Source organism: Spermophilus citellus, assembly GCF_964194105.1.
Source record: "Spermophilus citellus genome assembly, chromosome: 16".
Classification (NCBI taxonomy): domain Eukaryota; kingdom Metazoa; phylum Chordata; class Mammalia; order Rodentia; family Sciuridae; genus Spermophilus; species Spermophilus citellus.
Window position 1 is genome coordinate 32,504,051 of NC_138196.1, and position 18,641 is coordinate 32,522,691.

At 36.1% G+C, this 18,641-nt stretch overlaps 1 protein-coding gene across 1 annotated transcript in view; it reads left to right on the forward strand.

Annotated features, from left to right (window-relative positions):
* The window catches only part of KCNU1 (potassium calcium-activated channel subfamily U member 1), a gene marked incomplete at its 5' end in the record, with an annotated part of 157,746 nt that overhangs the window by 27,155 nt on the left and 111,950 nt on the right, over positions 1-18,641 (forward strand). The window contains 7 exons of the mRNA XM_081269492.1: positions 5,982-6,043; positions 7,182-7,272; positions 8,469-8,580; positions 9,544-9,619; positions 10,951-11,026; positions 15,882-16,052; positions 17,828-17,919. Of these exons, the coding sequence (XP_081125618.1) occupies positions 5,982-6,043; positions 7,182-7,272; positions 8,469-8,580; positions 9,544-9,619; positions 10,951-11,026; positions 15,882-16,052; positions 17,828-17,919 (680 nt within the window). The remainder of the gene's footprint in view (positions 1-5,981; positions 6,044-7,181; positions 7,273-8,468; positions 8,581-9,543; positions 9,620-10,950; positions 11,027-15,881; positions 16,053-17,827; positions 17,920-18,641) is intronic.

Consider the following 18,641-nt stretch of genomic DNA (forward strand, 5'->3'; position numbering starts at 1 on the left):
TTAAAAAATATTTATCAGTGCCTTATGCTTATATGTAGTAGTGGGGCTCATTTTTGATATATTTATAAACGCATATAACAGTTTGCTCCACTTCAATCCCCAGTACTTCCTCTTTCCTGCCCCTCTTCCCTCCACCTGATTCTCTTCCTCTACTTGGTTGATTATTTATTTATTTATTTTAATTGGTACATTACGATTATACCAAAAATTTGAATGAATTTTAATATATTCCTATATGCACATAGCATAATTTGGCCAACTTCATTCCCCACTTCTTCGCCTTTCCCTATCCTCCTTCCTCCCTCTTGGTCCCCTGATTCTACTATAGTGATCTTCCTTGAATTTTCAAGGGATTCCATTTTTTTCTGTCTAGCTTCCTCATTATGAGAGAAAACATTTGACTCTTGACTTTCTGAGTCTGCCTTATTTCACTCAGCATGATGTTCTCCAGTTCCATCTATTTACCAGCAAATGGCATAATTTTATTCTTCTTTATGACTTAGTAGACCTCCATTGTGTATATATACCATATTTTATTCATCCATTCATTGAAAAGTATTAGGCTAGTTCCAGAACTTGGTTATTGTGGATTGTGGTACTATCATGTTGGTATATATATATCACTATAATATGCTAAGTTTAATTCTTTGGGATAAATACCATGGAGTGAGATAGCTGGATCTTATGGTGGTTCCATTCTTAGTCTTTGAAAAAACTCTATATTGCTTTCCAAAGTCTACTAATTTGCTATCCCACCAAGAATGTATAAGTGTACCTTTTTCTTCACATCCTCACCAATAATTATTGCTATTTGTTTTCTTGGTGGTTGACATTCTAATTGGGGTGAAATAAAATCTCAGTGTAGTTTTGACTTGCATCTCCCTGATTGCTAAGAAAGTTGAACATTTTTTTCCTATATTTGTTGGCCATTTGTATTTCTTCCTTTTAAAAAAAATGTCTTTTTAGATCTTTTGTTCATTTATTCATTGGGTAATAAGTGTTTTGATTTCTTTATATATTCTCATTATTAAGCCTCTGTCAGAATAATAGTTGGTAAAAATTTTTCTCCCATTCTGTAGACTCTTTTCATGCTATTATTTCTTTTTCTCTGCAGATTTTTTTTTAAATTTAATGTCATTTTGCTTGTTAACTCTTGGCTTTATTTCTTGAATTTTAGGAGTCTTATTAAGAAACTTGATACCTGTGCCACTATGTTGGAACATTACACCTGTTTTCATCAAATAGTTTCACTGTTTCTGGTCTAATTCTTAGGGTTTTTATTCAGTTGCAGTTTATTTTTGTGTACTGTGAGAGGTAGAGATCAAGTTTTATTTTTATAAATATATAGATATGCAGTTTTCCAAACACCATGTGTTAAAATGATAATCTTTTCTCCAACTTTTGCTTCTAGCACCTGTGTCAAGAATCATATGACTGTATTTATGTCCATTTGTCTTTGTGTCTTCCAGTTTATTCCATGGGTCTTCGTATCTGTATTTATGCCAATCTCATACCATTTTTGTTATTATAGCTCATAGTATATTAGAGATAAGGTATTATGATGTCTCCAGCCTCACTCCTGTTGTTCAGAATTGTTTTGACTATTGTGGGCCTTTTATTCTTCCATATCAATTCTATCACTCTTTTTTCTAGTTATGTTTGATAGGTATTACATTGAATCTGTAGAATGCTTTTGGTCATATGGCCATTTTGATAATATTAATTCTACTGATCCGAGAACCTGGTAATTTTTTCCATCTTCTAAGATCTTTCTCAGTTTTTCTCTTCAGTATTTTCTAATTTTTATTGTAGGATTCATTCATATCCTTATTTAGATTTATTTATAAAGTTTTTTTGAGGCTATTGTGAATAAAGTAGTTTTCCTGATTTTTTTTTCTCAACAGATTCATTATTAAGTAGGAAATTGATTTTTGTATGTTTATCTTGGATCGTACTATTTTGCCGAATATGTTTATCAGATCTAGAGGTCTTCTGGTGGAGTTTTTTGGATCTGCTAAGTATAAAATAATGCCATCGTTAAACAGATTGTTTGACTTTCTCTTTTCCAATTCATATCCCTTGTAACATTTGGAATGAGACTTGTTTACTTGTTTCTTCGTGTTTTAAAGGTCTTGGACTTGTGCATCTATTGAGATATATTCCTCTTTCTCTTTTGTGAGGATGTCTCTTGGTATATAGTTATCTTTTTGTAATAAACCCCATGTTATTGATATCTCTTCACTTCAAAATGTAGGTTCAGGGGGTTCAAGTGTTAGTTTGAACCACCAGTACCCCTCAATTTGTCACGGCTGATTAAATTCACTCTGATTGAGCTGCCATAACACTGTGGGCTTTTTTGAGTGATAATTTTGGAATATTTCTCATTTTTCTATAGAAGTAGATGGGCAAAAATGAGTCCTGACAGATGCCCCTCTCTTGTTTTTCCAACTTGGGGCCTAGTCATTGATTTGCGGGGGGTTGTCTCCCCCATTCAATGAGTTAAAGCATTGATGAAACTGGAATGAGATTAGTCTGTGTCCGGAGGAAGGTATACTGTCACTCTGCTGAGTTACAGGTGTGGTTCAGCTGAGGAAGCCCTACCTTGTGAATTCATAGTGAACCAGTGACTTCCCAGCCCCTCTCAGAAAAAAAGGGGAAACAAACAATAGCAGCAATAGTAATAATCAGTACACAGCTTTAGAAGAAATGTCGTAGGCCCACTATGGCACATACACAATTAATTACCACAGAAGGGAATGGCGAGGCAAGCATTTAACAACAGCATCAGCAATAAAAAGCCACTAGCATTAAAGTGCACAGCAGTTTTCAACTCAGCAGTACTAATAACTCAACAACATGAATGGTGGGGCAGGAATTATATAAACTCAATTATTTTTAAAGGAATTATATATTCCAAACTGTTCCTGAAGATAGTAAAATTAGGTTCACAGAGAGAAGAGAAAATGGGGTGAGAAGAAAAGAAGTTTTAAAATATTCAAAAGGCAAACAAGTAAAGCAGGAAAAGAGAGAGCATGTGATGGCTATAAAAAAGGAGGAGTAAAAAATAACTAAAAAAATAAATAACAAGAAAGATAAAGAGAACAAGCAAATTTGATAATTGAAGGGAGAAGAGAGAAAAACGCAGTAAGAGAAACAAAAACAAGAGCTAAAATAAACAAAGCAAAATGTCAAACCAAAACAAATAAAAACCCCTTTTCCTCTAACGTTAAAGCAAGGCAAAATGACAGAAGAATAAGGAAAGAGAAGAAGAAAAATGATAAAAAAATAAATGAATTTATGTTTGCATATGAATGTGCCAGTCAGCACAACCAGAACACACACACTCCCATTTATTCTCAGTAGAAAAAGAAGAAAAAAGAAAAAAAAAATCCTAATGCCAAATCATCTTCACTGAGGAGATCAAAACTGTCCATAAGGACGGATTTCACTGCCTGCACCTCACTGTCCTTTTCTCCATTTCCTCTCAGGCTGTGTTAACACTTAGGAAGAACAGGGCTGGGGGATGTTAAACTGTTTTGTTTGTTTGTTTGTTTTTGTTTCTTAGTTGCTCACTAAGCTGTCTGCTAGATTGGCCAGGACTTGAGGCTGGTTGTAATAACTCTCAGTTTCCTTTCTTGCCAATTTGTTAGGATAGAATAGAGAATAGTGACTATTGGTGTTCTGACCACATAACTAGGTGGATAACCTCCTGGATGGACTGATGCAGAGTTCTAAATGTGACGTGCAGGCAGCTGGCATTTAGTTCTGACCTTTCAAACTATGTCCTAAACTATGTCCTATGTATAAACTATGTCCTATGTAACTGCTCTAGAGAAAATACTTTCACCCACGCTTCTGCTGAGCAGATGCCAATCTGTGCTGGGCATCCAATCTCTGGAGGGGTCTCTGGGAGAAATCCATTATTGGGGCAAAGTGACCAACTGGATCTCTGCTGGTCAAGCATAACCCCACTGCCCATAAATGCCATCTTCCCAGGATCAGATACAGAGTTCAAATATATTCACCTGTTCACTTTCTTTCCAGCTAGTTTTGCAATCCACCAAACCAAAAGGGAAAGCTAGCCGTACCTACCACTCCATAGCCCCCGCCTGAGTCCCCTTGGCTGCAATCCCTTCTGTGCCTATCTCAGTTGTGCTCTGCCAGGTGGACTCCAGATCTAATGGCAAGCACATGCAGGGATAGTCGGCTGATGCTTGTTATGAATCCCTAGGCTCCCCCAGCAGAAAGCTGCTGTGGCCAGTTTAATATGGTATCCCTCCTCAGCTCTCTGCCCTCCCTGGAGGAGCAGGGAGCACTCTTCATACACCAGCTCACCACACTGCTTCTGGGTCACTCAAGTTCAAACTGCCCCTCTGTTTCTTGGGTTCCCCATACAAAATTTTCTTTGCAAATTCAATCTTTCTGATAAGGTTGTGTGTGTCACAAGTGGGAGCCTTCTCTAACCTGTTCAAGTAGGCATGTGGAGGAATAAGGGCTCCAGAAGAAAATCAAAGTGTGAGGAGTATTGAGAAAAGATTTGCCAGCAATCAGTGTGGGAAAGTGGAATATGTTCACCCAAATGAAGGGAACCACAGATGGAACAGTTAACCATCAAATATTATCAAGACTTCCACACCTCTGCCCCTTCCCCTTGCATTTCTGATCCCCTTTACATTTCTCTACTTTATTTTCTTAGCATTTATTTTCTTACATACCATATGTTTGTTTAGCATATTAATTATCTTTATTTATTGTGTAAGCTGTATGCTAAATGGGGACAGAATTCTTCATATCTATGGTTTACAGATGAACAGAACTGTAGTTGGGTCACAATAGGAGCTAAAGAAATATTTGCTGAATTTGAGTAGGGATTGAATTGGGATCAACAAAGAGCAATAGAACCATCCCTGAAAGAAGGCATTAAACACCTTCCCGGAGAGCTACAGGGTGGGAGCCTCATGACCTAACACCAGTCGGGTGAGACATTGCCTGCTCCAACCTCCCCTTCTTTCCCTCCCACACACTGACCTATAATTCTGTAGAGGCCAAAAGCAGTGTAGTCAGTGGAAAATTAGAAATCAAAAAAGAGAAAGGGTTAGTAGAGAAGACACTGAAGAGCCCCCACCCCCTTACCAATACAAGGAGCTTACCCAGGGGACATCTGAGCTGAAAGGGAATGAAGCCTTAATTGTAAATAGATTTTAGAATTTATCATTGAACTACATTGGTCTGAAAATATTAAAACGCTGGATGGTTTCAGAACTAGAAATAACCGGGGGAATGTTTAGTTACATAGAGCCAACCTGAAAAATCACAGAGGCTGCCAAGGATTTTATTTAAATGCATTGAGGGCTTTGAATGGGCAGTTTTCTAATTACATTTCACAAGCTTGGCTTATTTCAGGCTAGACACATTGGTATGTTGAAAGCACTCGTTTTCTTCCTTACTTGCAATACTTCACTTTCTGCCAAAATTCTGAGTATCCTTTGGGATGGATATGTTTGTAACTGTTTCTTCTACCATTGCCAGTTCAGGTCAAGGGTCTTCATCCTATAGCCTCCATTTTCTAACATATAATGAAGTACATAACACATGGTAAGCATTAAACATTTGAAAAGCTCTAGGGGTAGCAGGAAGAATAAACCATTCATTTTAAAGTGTGTGTGAGTCATATTAGGTAAGTAAAGTGCATGCATGTTTATTTAGTAAAAGGTTCAATCCATTTTTCTTGGATGAATGAGTGATTGAATTAATTAATTAAGGCTAGCATACGTGAATGTGGGAATAATTAGTTACACATATGTAGCAGGCAAGGTAAAAAGAGAAAGCACATTTCCTCTTGTCCCCTCTCTACCTAGCAATAAATATACACAATAGAATTTATTTTAACGTATTTTTTAAAAAGAGACAACATAATTTGGTTTATTTCATGTCAATAAAATGGATCTCCCCTTTTCCCCTATCTTTGTTTCTATTTCTAGGTGATTCTTGTGTTTGTGCTAAGCATCGGGTCTCTTATAATCTATTTCATCAATTCTACTGAGTGAGTAAAAATCGTGTTACTCTTGTCTTCTACATCAATAACTTATTCATCTACTCTAGAATTTTCTCCTTAGGAATAAGGTTTAATATGTTTTCACACAACAAACATGTGCACACACTCACCAAGCTCATAAAAAATGGCAAATGCTTAATTGCCCAAGCAAGCATGAACCCAGTTCTGCACACACACAATAAAATAAAAAAAGAAAGAAAGACAACATAAAGAAAAAAAAGTGTGAGTTTGCCCTGCATCCTGCCATCCTACATTATTAGAAGAAATTGGTATGCACAGATAACCTTAGAGTCTTTGGCATACCAAGCCTCTAGCTGTCCTCTCCTCACTTAATTAACTTAATGAAAGCTTTTGAATTCCTCAGGTGTTGAAACAAAGGTCCTGTAGTAGTTTCAGAGTTTCTCAGAGATTTCAGAGAACTCTGAATGGTTTTGAGTAAGGAACATGTTAGATCTCACCTCAGATAGAGGAGCAGACTGTGGTCTCCTGTCCTCTGAAGGCACTCCTTTCTTATATTAGGATAGATTAGTTTTTGAATTAAAGCCAACCTAGTCTTGAACTCTCTGACAATCACCTGGGAATTATATCAAATTTTTAGCTGAGATAAAATTAGGATTTTCAGGGCCATAAATGTTAGGCAACTTTACAGAACCTAGGGAGAGTGGTAGTCTTTGCTTTGTAAAATTCCAAGCAGATCTTTTAGGAAATTTTCTTTGAATTTGGTTCAGTTTAGTCCACTTGACAAAGAATAGCTCTGTATCAAATTCTGGAATCTTGCAAATTCTATCAAATATCCCGACTAGATAGATAGTCTTGCAAACCAAGAAGAGTCACATTATCTTTATGGCTCTGAATATGAATGAGAAAATTGAAATGAAACCAATAAAGCCTATGACAGAAATAGAGGGTAATTTTCCTGTTATTTTTAGCTCCATGGGTGGTCCAATGGTTTTGTTTATGCATAGCTGTACTCCCAGGAGAAAGGTAATTTTCTTCAGATCTGAACTTAACTGACCCTTCATGATGAATAAAGAGAAAATTGCCTATCTTCTCCTTTTATTTGTCCTTTATAGTTATAGCTGTTTTAAATGTTCACCTTTACAAACTGCCCTCATTTCTTTGCCAGCCCTGTTGGAAGCTGTTCTTCATATGAAGACAAAACAATCCCTGTGGATTTGATTTTCAATGCTTTCTTCAGTTTCTATTTTGGGTTGAGAGTAAGTACCAGTGGGAAATGTGGGTAGACACACAAACACAACAGGAACAACTTGAAGAGACCTGCCTGTGCCTTAGTTACACAATCTGCACAAGTTTTTCAGGCTGGAAAGATGAAGGGTCTGTTCTTTACGTTGTTAAACATATAATAAGGCCTTAATCTTCTCTCTCCTGCACTTGAAACTGTAAGCCAGGTCCAAAATTCCAACACAAGTAAAAACAATTCCTTTATTAAGTACCATCACCCTGTCACAATGTCCTCCTTTCTCACCTACCACTAGGAAAACTCTATTAATAATCACAAGCTAGCAGAGCTTGAACAAATCTCCAGAAGATGCCATTGTTTGACTAATGGTATGTGTGCAATATGGCAATGTAAAATACTATTGTATTGTAGTTTCACTTATGTTACACGCATTTATGAAGCAATTCTTTTATTCCATAGACATTTAGTAAGTACTCATTCTAGTTTTTAATGTATTTATTCATTCCATAATTATGGGAGACTATATACATATACCTTTATATGTACATACAGTATAAAATCAAATATTTTATCCATATTTTATCCATATGAGCATATTGTTTATGCAAGTGTATATACACATATATAAGATGTGAATTTTTACTACCTTCCTATAAATCTCACTCTCACCACACTTTCCATCAAAATCTTCTGTTATAGCAGACTCTCTGGAAATCAAGTTTTCTTAATCTAAATAGCAAAGTTCATAAATACAGGCATGGTCAACCAAGGTTCTAGGAAGCTATACCTTTTTCGTTGTAGATCATCCTAAATCATATATCTTCATAGCACACAATGGGTTTTTTTATGTAATTATTTATCAGAAAACTCTAGGAGAAGTAAAAAGGTGAAAATGCTTATACTGAAATGTGAGAATTAAGATTCAGTAAGTAAAATGCATATATGTTTATTTATTTAACACCCACTAAAAGTGCAATATCTGCATCTATGTAAATATATGTACATTTATAATGACTACTATAAGATATATTTATATAGATGCAAAGTTGTTATAGATGCACATATATTTGTTGTGTTTGCACATGTATAAGATAGAACAAGAACAAAGCTTCAGTTGATGAATGAAATGCAGTTGGATAATGTCATCTCCCCTGTTCACTTTAAAATTCCTGAGCATGACAGAATTTTGAATTTTTTTTTTCCATTTGATAGTTTTTGGCAGCTGATGACAAGATCAAGTTCTGGTTGGAGATGAATTCCATTGTAGACATTTTTACCATCCCACCAACATTTATTTCTTATTACTTGAAGAGTAATTGGCTAGGTAAGTATGCTGTTGGAATCAATAACAATATATAATGGGGAAAAAAACCTCTCACCATCATCTATAAGTGTTTATCTTTCATTTTCTTTGAATCCTGACTGTTATTTTAAAAATTCCTCTCCCTAATCATGTGGTTTTAGATGGTGTTTACAGAAATCTACTTTTGGCCTCAACACCTAGCAGTGTACCTGGTATAGAGTAAGCATTCCATTGTTGTTGATGGAATAACCACAGCCACAATCTGAGAGGAAAAGATCAAGAATTCCATTCTCCTGTGGCATTGTTGTGTGGGGATCCCACATGCACTGGGATAAAAAGCCTCCCTTAGTTTTCAAAAGCTAATCATCATACCTACACATGCTGCAACATGTTTGGGAATTACTTAATGAGTTGTTTTGCCTTTAAAGTAGATACATTGACAGTGCTTTTGTAGTATGTAGCTTTAATTGCTTTTCATGTAATCTTATATTTTTATTTCTTATCTATAAACATATACCAGTTTCCTTGCTACCATTATTAGAAAGCTGCATAAAATAACACATCTGACAAATATTGAAGAGTTTATAGAAATTGGATAGTCAAGAGTTTAAGTGCTTGATGAAAATTTGCTCCCAGTTCAAAAGAAGAGAGTAAAATGAACAGTGCTCATTATATGGAAGGCATGCTTTAACATGCTTTCTATTAACTCTACAACTATATAAAGTAGATATTATTAGAATTTCCAATTTAGAGATGAGGAACTATAGAAGTTAGAGAATTGTCTGGGGTGACATTGGCTAGTAAGTGTCAGGACCAGGATTTGAACTTCAGCTCATGTTCTTACCCTCTTAACACTACACTACATTTAGACATTGCAGGGAGGAAAAGAATGCATGTAATTCCAGTCAGTCCTGTTATCATTGAGGCTGCTCCCTGGGGTGACCCTCTTCATTTGGAATCTTTCTCCTTTTGATTGCTCTGTAGGTTTAAGGTTTCTAAGAGCTTTGCGGCTACTGGAACTCCCTCGAATCTTGCAAATTCTACAAGCCATCAAGACAAGGTAAATGCTAGCTTTGTCTGGCTGTACTGCTTGTTTAGTAGTTTGGATTAGAAGGAAAATGTTAACTGGACCTCAGGCTCCACTCAAGTCCCAACAGAATTTCAGTGTAAAAATCATGAAGTCCCTCAGTATTCATATTATTTATTCATTTTTTCCCATCATGGTACACTGGCCCCAAACTTTGTGATCATTTTAAAGAGACTGTGTTTTTTTGTTTGTTTGTTTGTTTGTTTTTTGTAAATTCCAGTTGACTTCTTGTTCTAGGTCCCTCCACCAAAAAATAAACAATAATTCAAAGGCTTTGGCTCTACACATTTTTTTAAATGAATCATGTTTCTCCTTGCCGAGTAAAATAAGAAGCATTTTTTCAAGTTTAGGAGTGTAACAGTTCCTCTGTATGTGAGAGTTGTCCATTTGCATCAGTTAACTATGCTTGTAGAAATAAAGTCATGGCACACTAGGTAAAATTTTACCTAGATGCATGGTTTGATCCCCAACCTTGGGGAAAAAAAAAAAAGACCTACCTACATATCTTCAAAAAACAACAAAATCCAAACAACTTTGAGCAGCAATACATCTAAAATTTAAAGCAGTTTGGTCTGGTAACTACTCAAAATCTACTCACCCCTGTATTTTCTACATTTTCACTAGAAAAATCAAGTATGACAAACCAGGTGCATTTCATTGCTAAGAGTTTGTGCATTGTGGAGAAGTCGGGGAAGGAAAGGCTGTTCTTGTGTGACAAATGGTGCTGCCTGAAAATCACAGAGTTTTCAGCTGAACTCTGGGGCTTTCCTGGGGTGACAGGAGGATCTCTGACCCTCTTCCCCCCAAGACTCTGCTCTGAGTTCAGCAATCTCAGGGACTCTACATTTCTGTGATTTACTCAAAATTTCATTTTGCAAGCCCACTCCCTGGACTGATGGATTTATGCATTTTGTACTTTTACTTTAGACAACATAATAATCTAGTAGATTGATCTTATGATGATCCTCATGCTGTGTATTTTTAAAGGCGATATAATAGAAGGCTAATAGATATTACAGCAAAATTCACAATTTGAAATAAATAGGACCAGTTGAGTTATAGAGCCGGGTTTTCCAGACTCTACCATGTATGAATCAAGCAAAGAATCTTGTAGTAATGCTGATTGGTAGCTAAGGGTGGGGCCTGGAAGTCTGTATTTGTCATACCTTCCCCTGGGAATGTCATTATTTCAGGTGTATGATTCAAATCTTGAATAGAAAGCAAAATCTAAAAGGATGAGGTCTTCTTGTTATTTTGGAGCCTGTTTGAGGAGACCCAACAGCTCTTTGTCTTTCTTTCTCTAGTAATTCAGTGAAGTTTTCCAAACTGTTATCAATAGCTCTCAGTACCTGGTTCACGGCAGCAGGATTCATTCACCTGGTAAGCATTGCATCAGGATGCCTAACAGTGTGCCTGTCAATGTCAGCAACCTTTCTTCAAAAAATGAATAGGAATCTGCATAGAACAGAGGGTTAATTTTTTACTACCCCTATATAGGGCTGTTTCTCACCTTCATATCTCAAATATGTGTCTCTCATGATCACACCTTGATAATCTGCTCTTAGGGAAAGAAATAATAAAGTCTGAAGTTATGCATAATAGGTAAAATTTATTGCTAAATTTCATGGAGATCTAGGGATTCTCAAATTATATATATATATCTTACTGTGCACTAGACCCTGAGTTCAACCCCTTAAAGGAGGGGGGTGGGGGGAGAGGAAGAGGAGGAGGAGGGAGGAGAAACCCAATTAAAAAATTTCAGACACAGAAGCTATATAGTTGTCCAGGAGGAGTTGCTATTGCCAAAGAAAGTTTTTATAAAAAATATATATTTTTTTTAATTTTTAGTGGACCTTTATTCTATTTACTTATATGCCATGTGAGAATCGAACTCAGTGCCTCACACATGCCAGGCAAGAACTCTAGCACCTTAGCCACAACCCCAGCCACACCAAAGGAAGTTTTGAGGCTCCTGAAATTAATCTGAATATCTCTCTGCTTCCTTAACCTATAGGAAGGACTAGTTCCTATCCCACATAGTGAGCCACACAGTAAATGGATTGCATCAATATGAAAGAAATTCCTGGTCTTTACTTCTTGAGGAGCAAATGTGAAATTGATGTGAAGAATGTGAAAATTGAAGTGGGAGGTTTAAAGCCTAAAAAATCCTTAATCCTTTGAGAAAAACAAAATAGAAAATATAGGAGCAGTCCTGTGGCCTTGACTCTGTCTCTCAAAATCATTTATAACAATAACAAGAACAAAAAGTCAAACCACTTACCATCCTCAATTTATCCAGGAAAGGTTAAATACTAAATGCACACTATTATGGGACTTTTGAAAAATCTGAAGCCAGCCACATTCCTCTTTAGCACTTAAGCAGGGGAAAGTTTTTCTTGAAGATGTGTCACAGCAGGAAAGGCAGATCCTTGAGTGTAGAGAATTAGACCTAGAGTCATGCAACTACCAGGGGAGAAGCAATTATCAGGGTTCCTGTAGAGATTTGCTGGCCATCCTAGAAGGCTGAAGGAGAAGCCATTCTGACCTGTTGTCTTCAATGGCAATTCCAATTAGAGGATTTTCAGCTAATGTGCCTATCAGCATGTTTTATTTTACTTAATTATGTTTTCATTTTCTGTTTTCTATCTTTTTAATTAGTTGCTAACTTTTATGGAGCACTCACATAAAAATCCAGATTTCTAAATTCTTTAAAAAAATGCAAGAGTGGGGTAACCCCACACTCTCAAGGCCACCAAGAGTCATAGTCATAAAAATCCAGATTTCTAAATTCTTTGGGAAAATGCAAGAGTGGGGTAACCCCACACTCTCAAGGCCACCAAGAGTCATAGCTGAAGAGTGACTGCTCCCTGTGTAAAGCAGGTGCTCTTGGGTTGGGCATGGGATCTGCCTGACCCACTTAAATCATTGAAGTCTCTTGCTTGTCCTCTCTCTAAGCATGTGAGCCCATTACCCCACTGGGCATGCAGTCCCCCAGCTGAGGAGACTTCCAGGAAGGCTGCATGCAGAGAAGGGAGAAGCAACCAAATGACTTGTGAATTAAAGGGCTCTATTTGAGTCACACTAATTTCCAAAATGTAAAAAATCTAGTGGGACTATACTCATTAGATTTACTGGGAGACTGTTTGAAATGACAAATCAAAATAAAAGTTATCATGATTCCAACTCAACACCTTTCCATACTCACAATATCCTGCTGAAAGTTGATACCGACAAAAGATGAGCATTAACAAGAGATGAATCAGTGTGGTACCTAAGATTCAAATCTGTCAAAAATAACAAGGTGTCGGGGAAGGGATAGAGATACCACTATAATAGTAGTTACATAATACCAATCATTACAAGATAATTTTCCCAGGGGAACAAAGAAAAGTTAAGAAAATCCCTCATTTTGAAAAAAAATGCAGAGAACTATAAAAAAAGACTGAAATTATCCTTCATACAATAATTTATAAGGTTTTGACTATGGAATTATTAAACAATTGGAGGAACAGAAGAATAGGTTGAGAGATAACAGAGAAAAAGAAGAAGAAATTATTACAGAGCTGAAATCATATTAAAAGAAACCAAAATAAAATGACACAAACATGTTCAGAAACATGCATGACAGGACAAAAGAAAAAATACTGATTTAGAAGATACATAATTGTGGAGAAGAAACATGAAAGATGGATAACAAGATTGATTCAACAAAGTATAAATATCATAAGTATTTTCAAAGGAAAGGATGCAAAAAATGGCACCAGAAAATTGTTTGAAAACATGGTTGTGCATCAATAGATTAAAAAGTACACTGTATTCCAGGGAAAATGATTCTAAATTATTATTATTTGGGGGTGGTGGGTTCCAGGAATTAAACTGAAGGGTATTTGACCACAGAGCCACATGCCCAGCCCTGTTTTGTATTTTATTTAGAGACAGAATCTCACTGAGTTGCTTAGCACCTCCCTTTTGCTGAGGCTGCCTTTGAACTCGTGAGATCCCCCTGCCTCAGCCTCCTAAGCCACTGGAATTATAGGCATGTGCCACATCACCTGGCAACTCTAAATTATTAATTCCAATCATGTTTTGGAACAATCATTGACTTCCAAGGAAAAGGGAGAGAATCTATGCAGAAGAAAGCAAGACCCACAGAAAAGGGGAAAAAACTAGCATCATATTTCTTGGTAGCTTTACTGAATACCAGAAAATGATAGAGAAATGTCTTGAAGTTTGTGTGAAAAAAAATGTAACCTATTTTATTACTTTAAGCATCCAAGGGAAAATAACACCTGTGAAACCCTTTCAGAAATGTATCCTGATCAAAAGCAGCTGCAAAGGCCATGAATCAAAACTAAAAACAAAACAAAACAAATGGACAGTCCATGATGAAAAATAGCGTTAGTGATTACTGACTTAATTTAAAAGACAGTCAATATAACCAGACACCTTATGATTACAAACTAGAATGTGCATGTGCCACAAGACTATAACTAATATAATGTTAGTGGAGAGGTGAGAGAAGATGGGAAAGTATCCTAGTATTCTCCTTCTACGTGGTGTCCCTTACCTAAACTGCACTGAAAGATAAAGTTTAAAAACATGAGATTCAGTTTTGAAATATGGAATTAGATAATGATTCAGTATCTAAACACTGGTCCATGATCCTCTGCCTTAACTTTAAGTTACTTCCCATCTTGGTCTAATGGGTTGATGCCAACATGGTAAGAGAAAAAGCATAGTGAACAGATAGATCAGCTTAAGGCTGCCAACTCTCTTTCCCCATAAGCTACACGGGCAATTTAAAGAGATGCTGGGAAAGTAGCAAGGGATTTGAAACACTGAAGTAAGAAATACTCCCAAAGACAGCGAGTTAAATTTTAAAGGGCTATTTAAATTATTTTCAAGGATATTCTCAGATTGAAATCAATTTGCTTTTCTTCTATACAATGTATTTCTCAGGGATAATATTGAATCCCTGTGCCAAGATGTTGTGAAAGACAATGGAGTTTAAGCTTCAAGGAAACTGTCCCAATATATAGGAGTGACTTAAATTTGGCTTTCATCTGATGTATACTAGTCTTAAAAATAGTGAAGACCCCAGGAGTCAGCAGAAGCAGATTGGTACATGTTGCAACAATATCTAGTATCAGCCATGGAAATTAAGTATGAATATACATCCTCTTTTCTATTTTGGAGTGTGGGGTTAAAGGCATAAACAATTTTAACCCTCTGCCCCATCAAAATTAGGAAAAGGTCTGTATTTGGAACATTGCTTTTAAAAATCGAGCAAATACATGTGCAAATAACATGACTTCTGATCCCAATTCCAGTTTTTAATAACAAAACACATACCTTCTCCAGACATCTCCAACATTTTATCATCATTGTTGCTGGAAAACATCTAAGAAATATGTAAACTAAGGGGGAAAAAGTAAAAAAAAAGGGAAAAAAAACAATTATGTATAAATACATACTTATAAATTATACATACTTATAAATTGTATATAAATATAAACATATATAAAATGCATGGCATATATAATACATAATAATAACTATTATGTTATATAAAATATATATTATATTTTACATATTTATAATACTCATAAATGCCTATTACTACATTTACTTAATAGAAAAAAAGATAATATAATAAATTTAGTTTTCTTAAAATGTAAAGACTTCAAGGGAAAAAACAGGAAAATATTTTTCAGAGGTTTTTTTTTAATCACTGGAAATATTTTTGCAAGGAAAGGGGGAAATACTTGGGAAGGTTGTCTATTTTTCTTATACTAGTATTTATGTACTTAAGCTCACTAAAATGAAGTACTCATTTACTAAAATATTTTTTTTCCTCAATGGTGTTCCTAATCTGGTTAGTAAATGAAGATGAGTGGTAACTGCTTGACCTGAGAGACTTTGGGGTCCCTGGGCTCTAGTCTGCCATGGCATGCTTCATGAGAAGAAAGATGGGGCAGTGGCCTCCACTCCATGGAGTATTTCAGATACAGAGCACAAGCCACACGTCACCTCAGGTTCAGCAATATTCACAATGAAGAGAACTCAGGCTTTACAATCACACACCTGAAATATGCAAAGTCCTCACAGCAGCCTCAGAATCATTTAATTTTTCATTTGGAAGAAATTAAGTGAGATTAATTTGAGGTCTTGCCTATTTGTTCTAAACCTTCCCTTAGATTCCATTCAGAAATCTAAGTCTTTTCTCTTTAAACAGGTGGAAAATTTTGGTGATCCCTGGCTCAAAGGTAGAAATTCACAAAATATAACATATTTTGAGTCCATTTACCTGGTCATGGCAACAACGTCAACCGTCGGCTTTGGAGATGTGGTAGCCAAGACGTCCCTAGGACGGACCTTTATCATGTTCTTCACCCTGGGGAGTTTGGTGAACAATATTTTTAAGTGTATTTTGAATGTAGTTATATGAACTGAGAAATACTGGTTAGTCACCAGAGGTAAAGGTTTGAAGCAGGTGTCATGTGAAAATGAGAAGATGCATAAATTCCATATTTTATAAACTGCATCCCCAAGAGCCCAAGGTACAATTTTTTTGGTTTCTAGGGGTGAAGGATGGTAGAAAAGGGAGAAAACTTTCCTTAGCCTCTACCTTGATTTGAATAAACCAATCTTCCTTCATCTTTTACCATCAAATTAAAGTCTTTCTTCTGAAGAAGGAAATTCGAGATTTGATCTAGGGAAAGTTCTATTTCATCCAGCCCAAATGAGTAAGCTCTTACCCATCAGCATTTAATTTCAGATAAATGAGCATCTATTCTTGGTTTAGGAATATATTAAGGGCAAAGGAGGAAGGCTCCTTTTCTTTTAATGAGTTTTATTTTAGTTACTTAAAAACTATTACAGAGCTGGGTACAGTGGTGCATGCCTGTAATCCCAGTGACACAGGAGGCTGAGGCAGGAAGATCATGAGTTCAAAGACAGCATTAGCAACTTAGGGAAGACCTAAGCAACTTAGTAAGGCCCTAAGCCAGACCCTGTCTCTAAATTTTTAAAAGGGAGTGGGTGGGGATGTAGGTCATTGGTTGATTGATGCAGAGTTCAATCCCTGGTACCAAAAGGAAAAAAGCACAACAACAATAAGAGTTCTGTACTGCATCTTCTTTCTCATACCCTCCTGTCCATGGTGGTACATCCTTTCATCTCAATCATTATCTCTTAAGCTCCCTCAGCCCCATGATCCTTTCATTCTTCCAAGGACCAAATAGTGCAAAGTCAGAATCAAGAAGGGAATTGAAAGTTATGAAGGGCAAAACCATAAGAGAAGTGACCGTCCCCTTATCTTTGCTTTATCATGTTGTGTACTGAAAAACATTTTATTAAATTTTAGCCAGATCCAAAAGCCAATCAAGAAAAATGGTCTCCCTTTTAAAATGCAGATAACTGTCATATAACCTGCTAGATGGAAGAAAGTTGTACATGACTTTTTATTATTTTATATTCTTGGAATTTTTGGAACATTTGTAAAAATAATGAGACCTTATTTTGGTCTAGTTTTCCACATATGAGAGAAAACATTCAACCCTTCACTTTTTTGAGTATGGCTTATGTCATAAAGCATCATGTTTCATTCATTTACCAACACAATTTAATTCTTTATAGTTGAGTAAAACTCCATTTTGTATGTACATATGCCACATTATCTTTATCCATTCATTTGTACACTGGCACTTCAGGTGGTTCCATATCTTACTATATCACTACAGTATATTGATTCTAGTTTTTTGGGGGTATCTACCAAGGAAACTAGACTGAAATAAGGGGGGAAAATAGAGAGGAATTTCATGAAAAAAATGATCAATGGAACAGAAGAAGGGGATTGATGGGGAAGTAGAGGGATGGGAAAGGAGAGGAATGGTGGAATTGAATTGACCAGAATATGCTATGGATATATATGAATATACCACAGTGAATTTCTTCTTTCTGTTTTTTTAAAAGCTATAAATAAATTGAAGGAAGACCAGTAGAATAGAGGAAGAAGAACAGGGGGAGGGTTTGGGAGCAGAAGTACTGGGGACTGAAGGTAGAACAAATTATATTCCATGCTTGCATGAGTGTGTCAAAATAAACCCCAATATTATGTATGACTATAATGCACTGATAAAATATAATGAGACCTAACATTTTATTTGCTGATCCTCTTAGATATTATTTGCGAACTATATCCCTGAAATGGTGGAACTTTTTGCTAACAAAAGGAAATACACCAGTTCCTATGAAGTGGTCAAAGGGAAGAAGTAAGTATCATTTAAGTGCAATTTCTACTGTTTCACATATTCCACTAGGCACATACCTTATAATAGATGCCTACTAACTGACCTGGTTACAGATCAAAGGTGAACATTTTGGCAAGTTTTTTCATCACTGAAGGGACTGTACTAGAATCAATACCATACAAATAAATATTTGATACAAACTACTATATAGACACTTATAAGGACATTAAATCAAGTAGGCAAACCTAAATAACAGAGTGGCAGGGATTCTCCAAAGAATACTGACATTTAATTGGGAATATAAGACATTTGCAATGGAAATACACATTCTGTAGCAAACTATGAGCATATTTAAGGAGGTAAAGGATGATTTCAAGGTGAAATGAAAGCTGATCACAGTGGGTCATGCCTGTGCTACTAAGTTCTTGAGAGGCTGAGGTAGGAAAAGCTTTTGAGCACCAGATAAAAAATAAACAGTTATAAGTAGGGGACTACAGAAGAAATATTGAAAAATAATTATTGGCTACAAAGACTAATAAAGGGGTGGTACCAGTGTGAGGTTGAATAGACAGTTGTCACTCAGATGCCCCTGTAGAAGCACTTCTTTGTGCAAGGTTTTTGGGGATCTTGTGCAGGTTGTGGTCTGAGTGTCTTATGTGATAGTTGTTATCTTGTAATTTTGCATAAAAACTGCTCCTTTGTTACCTCCTGTCTTTTCTTTCTTTCTTTCTTTCTTTCTTTCT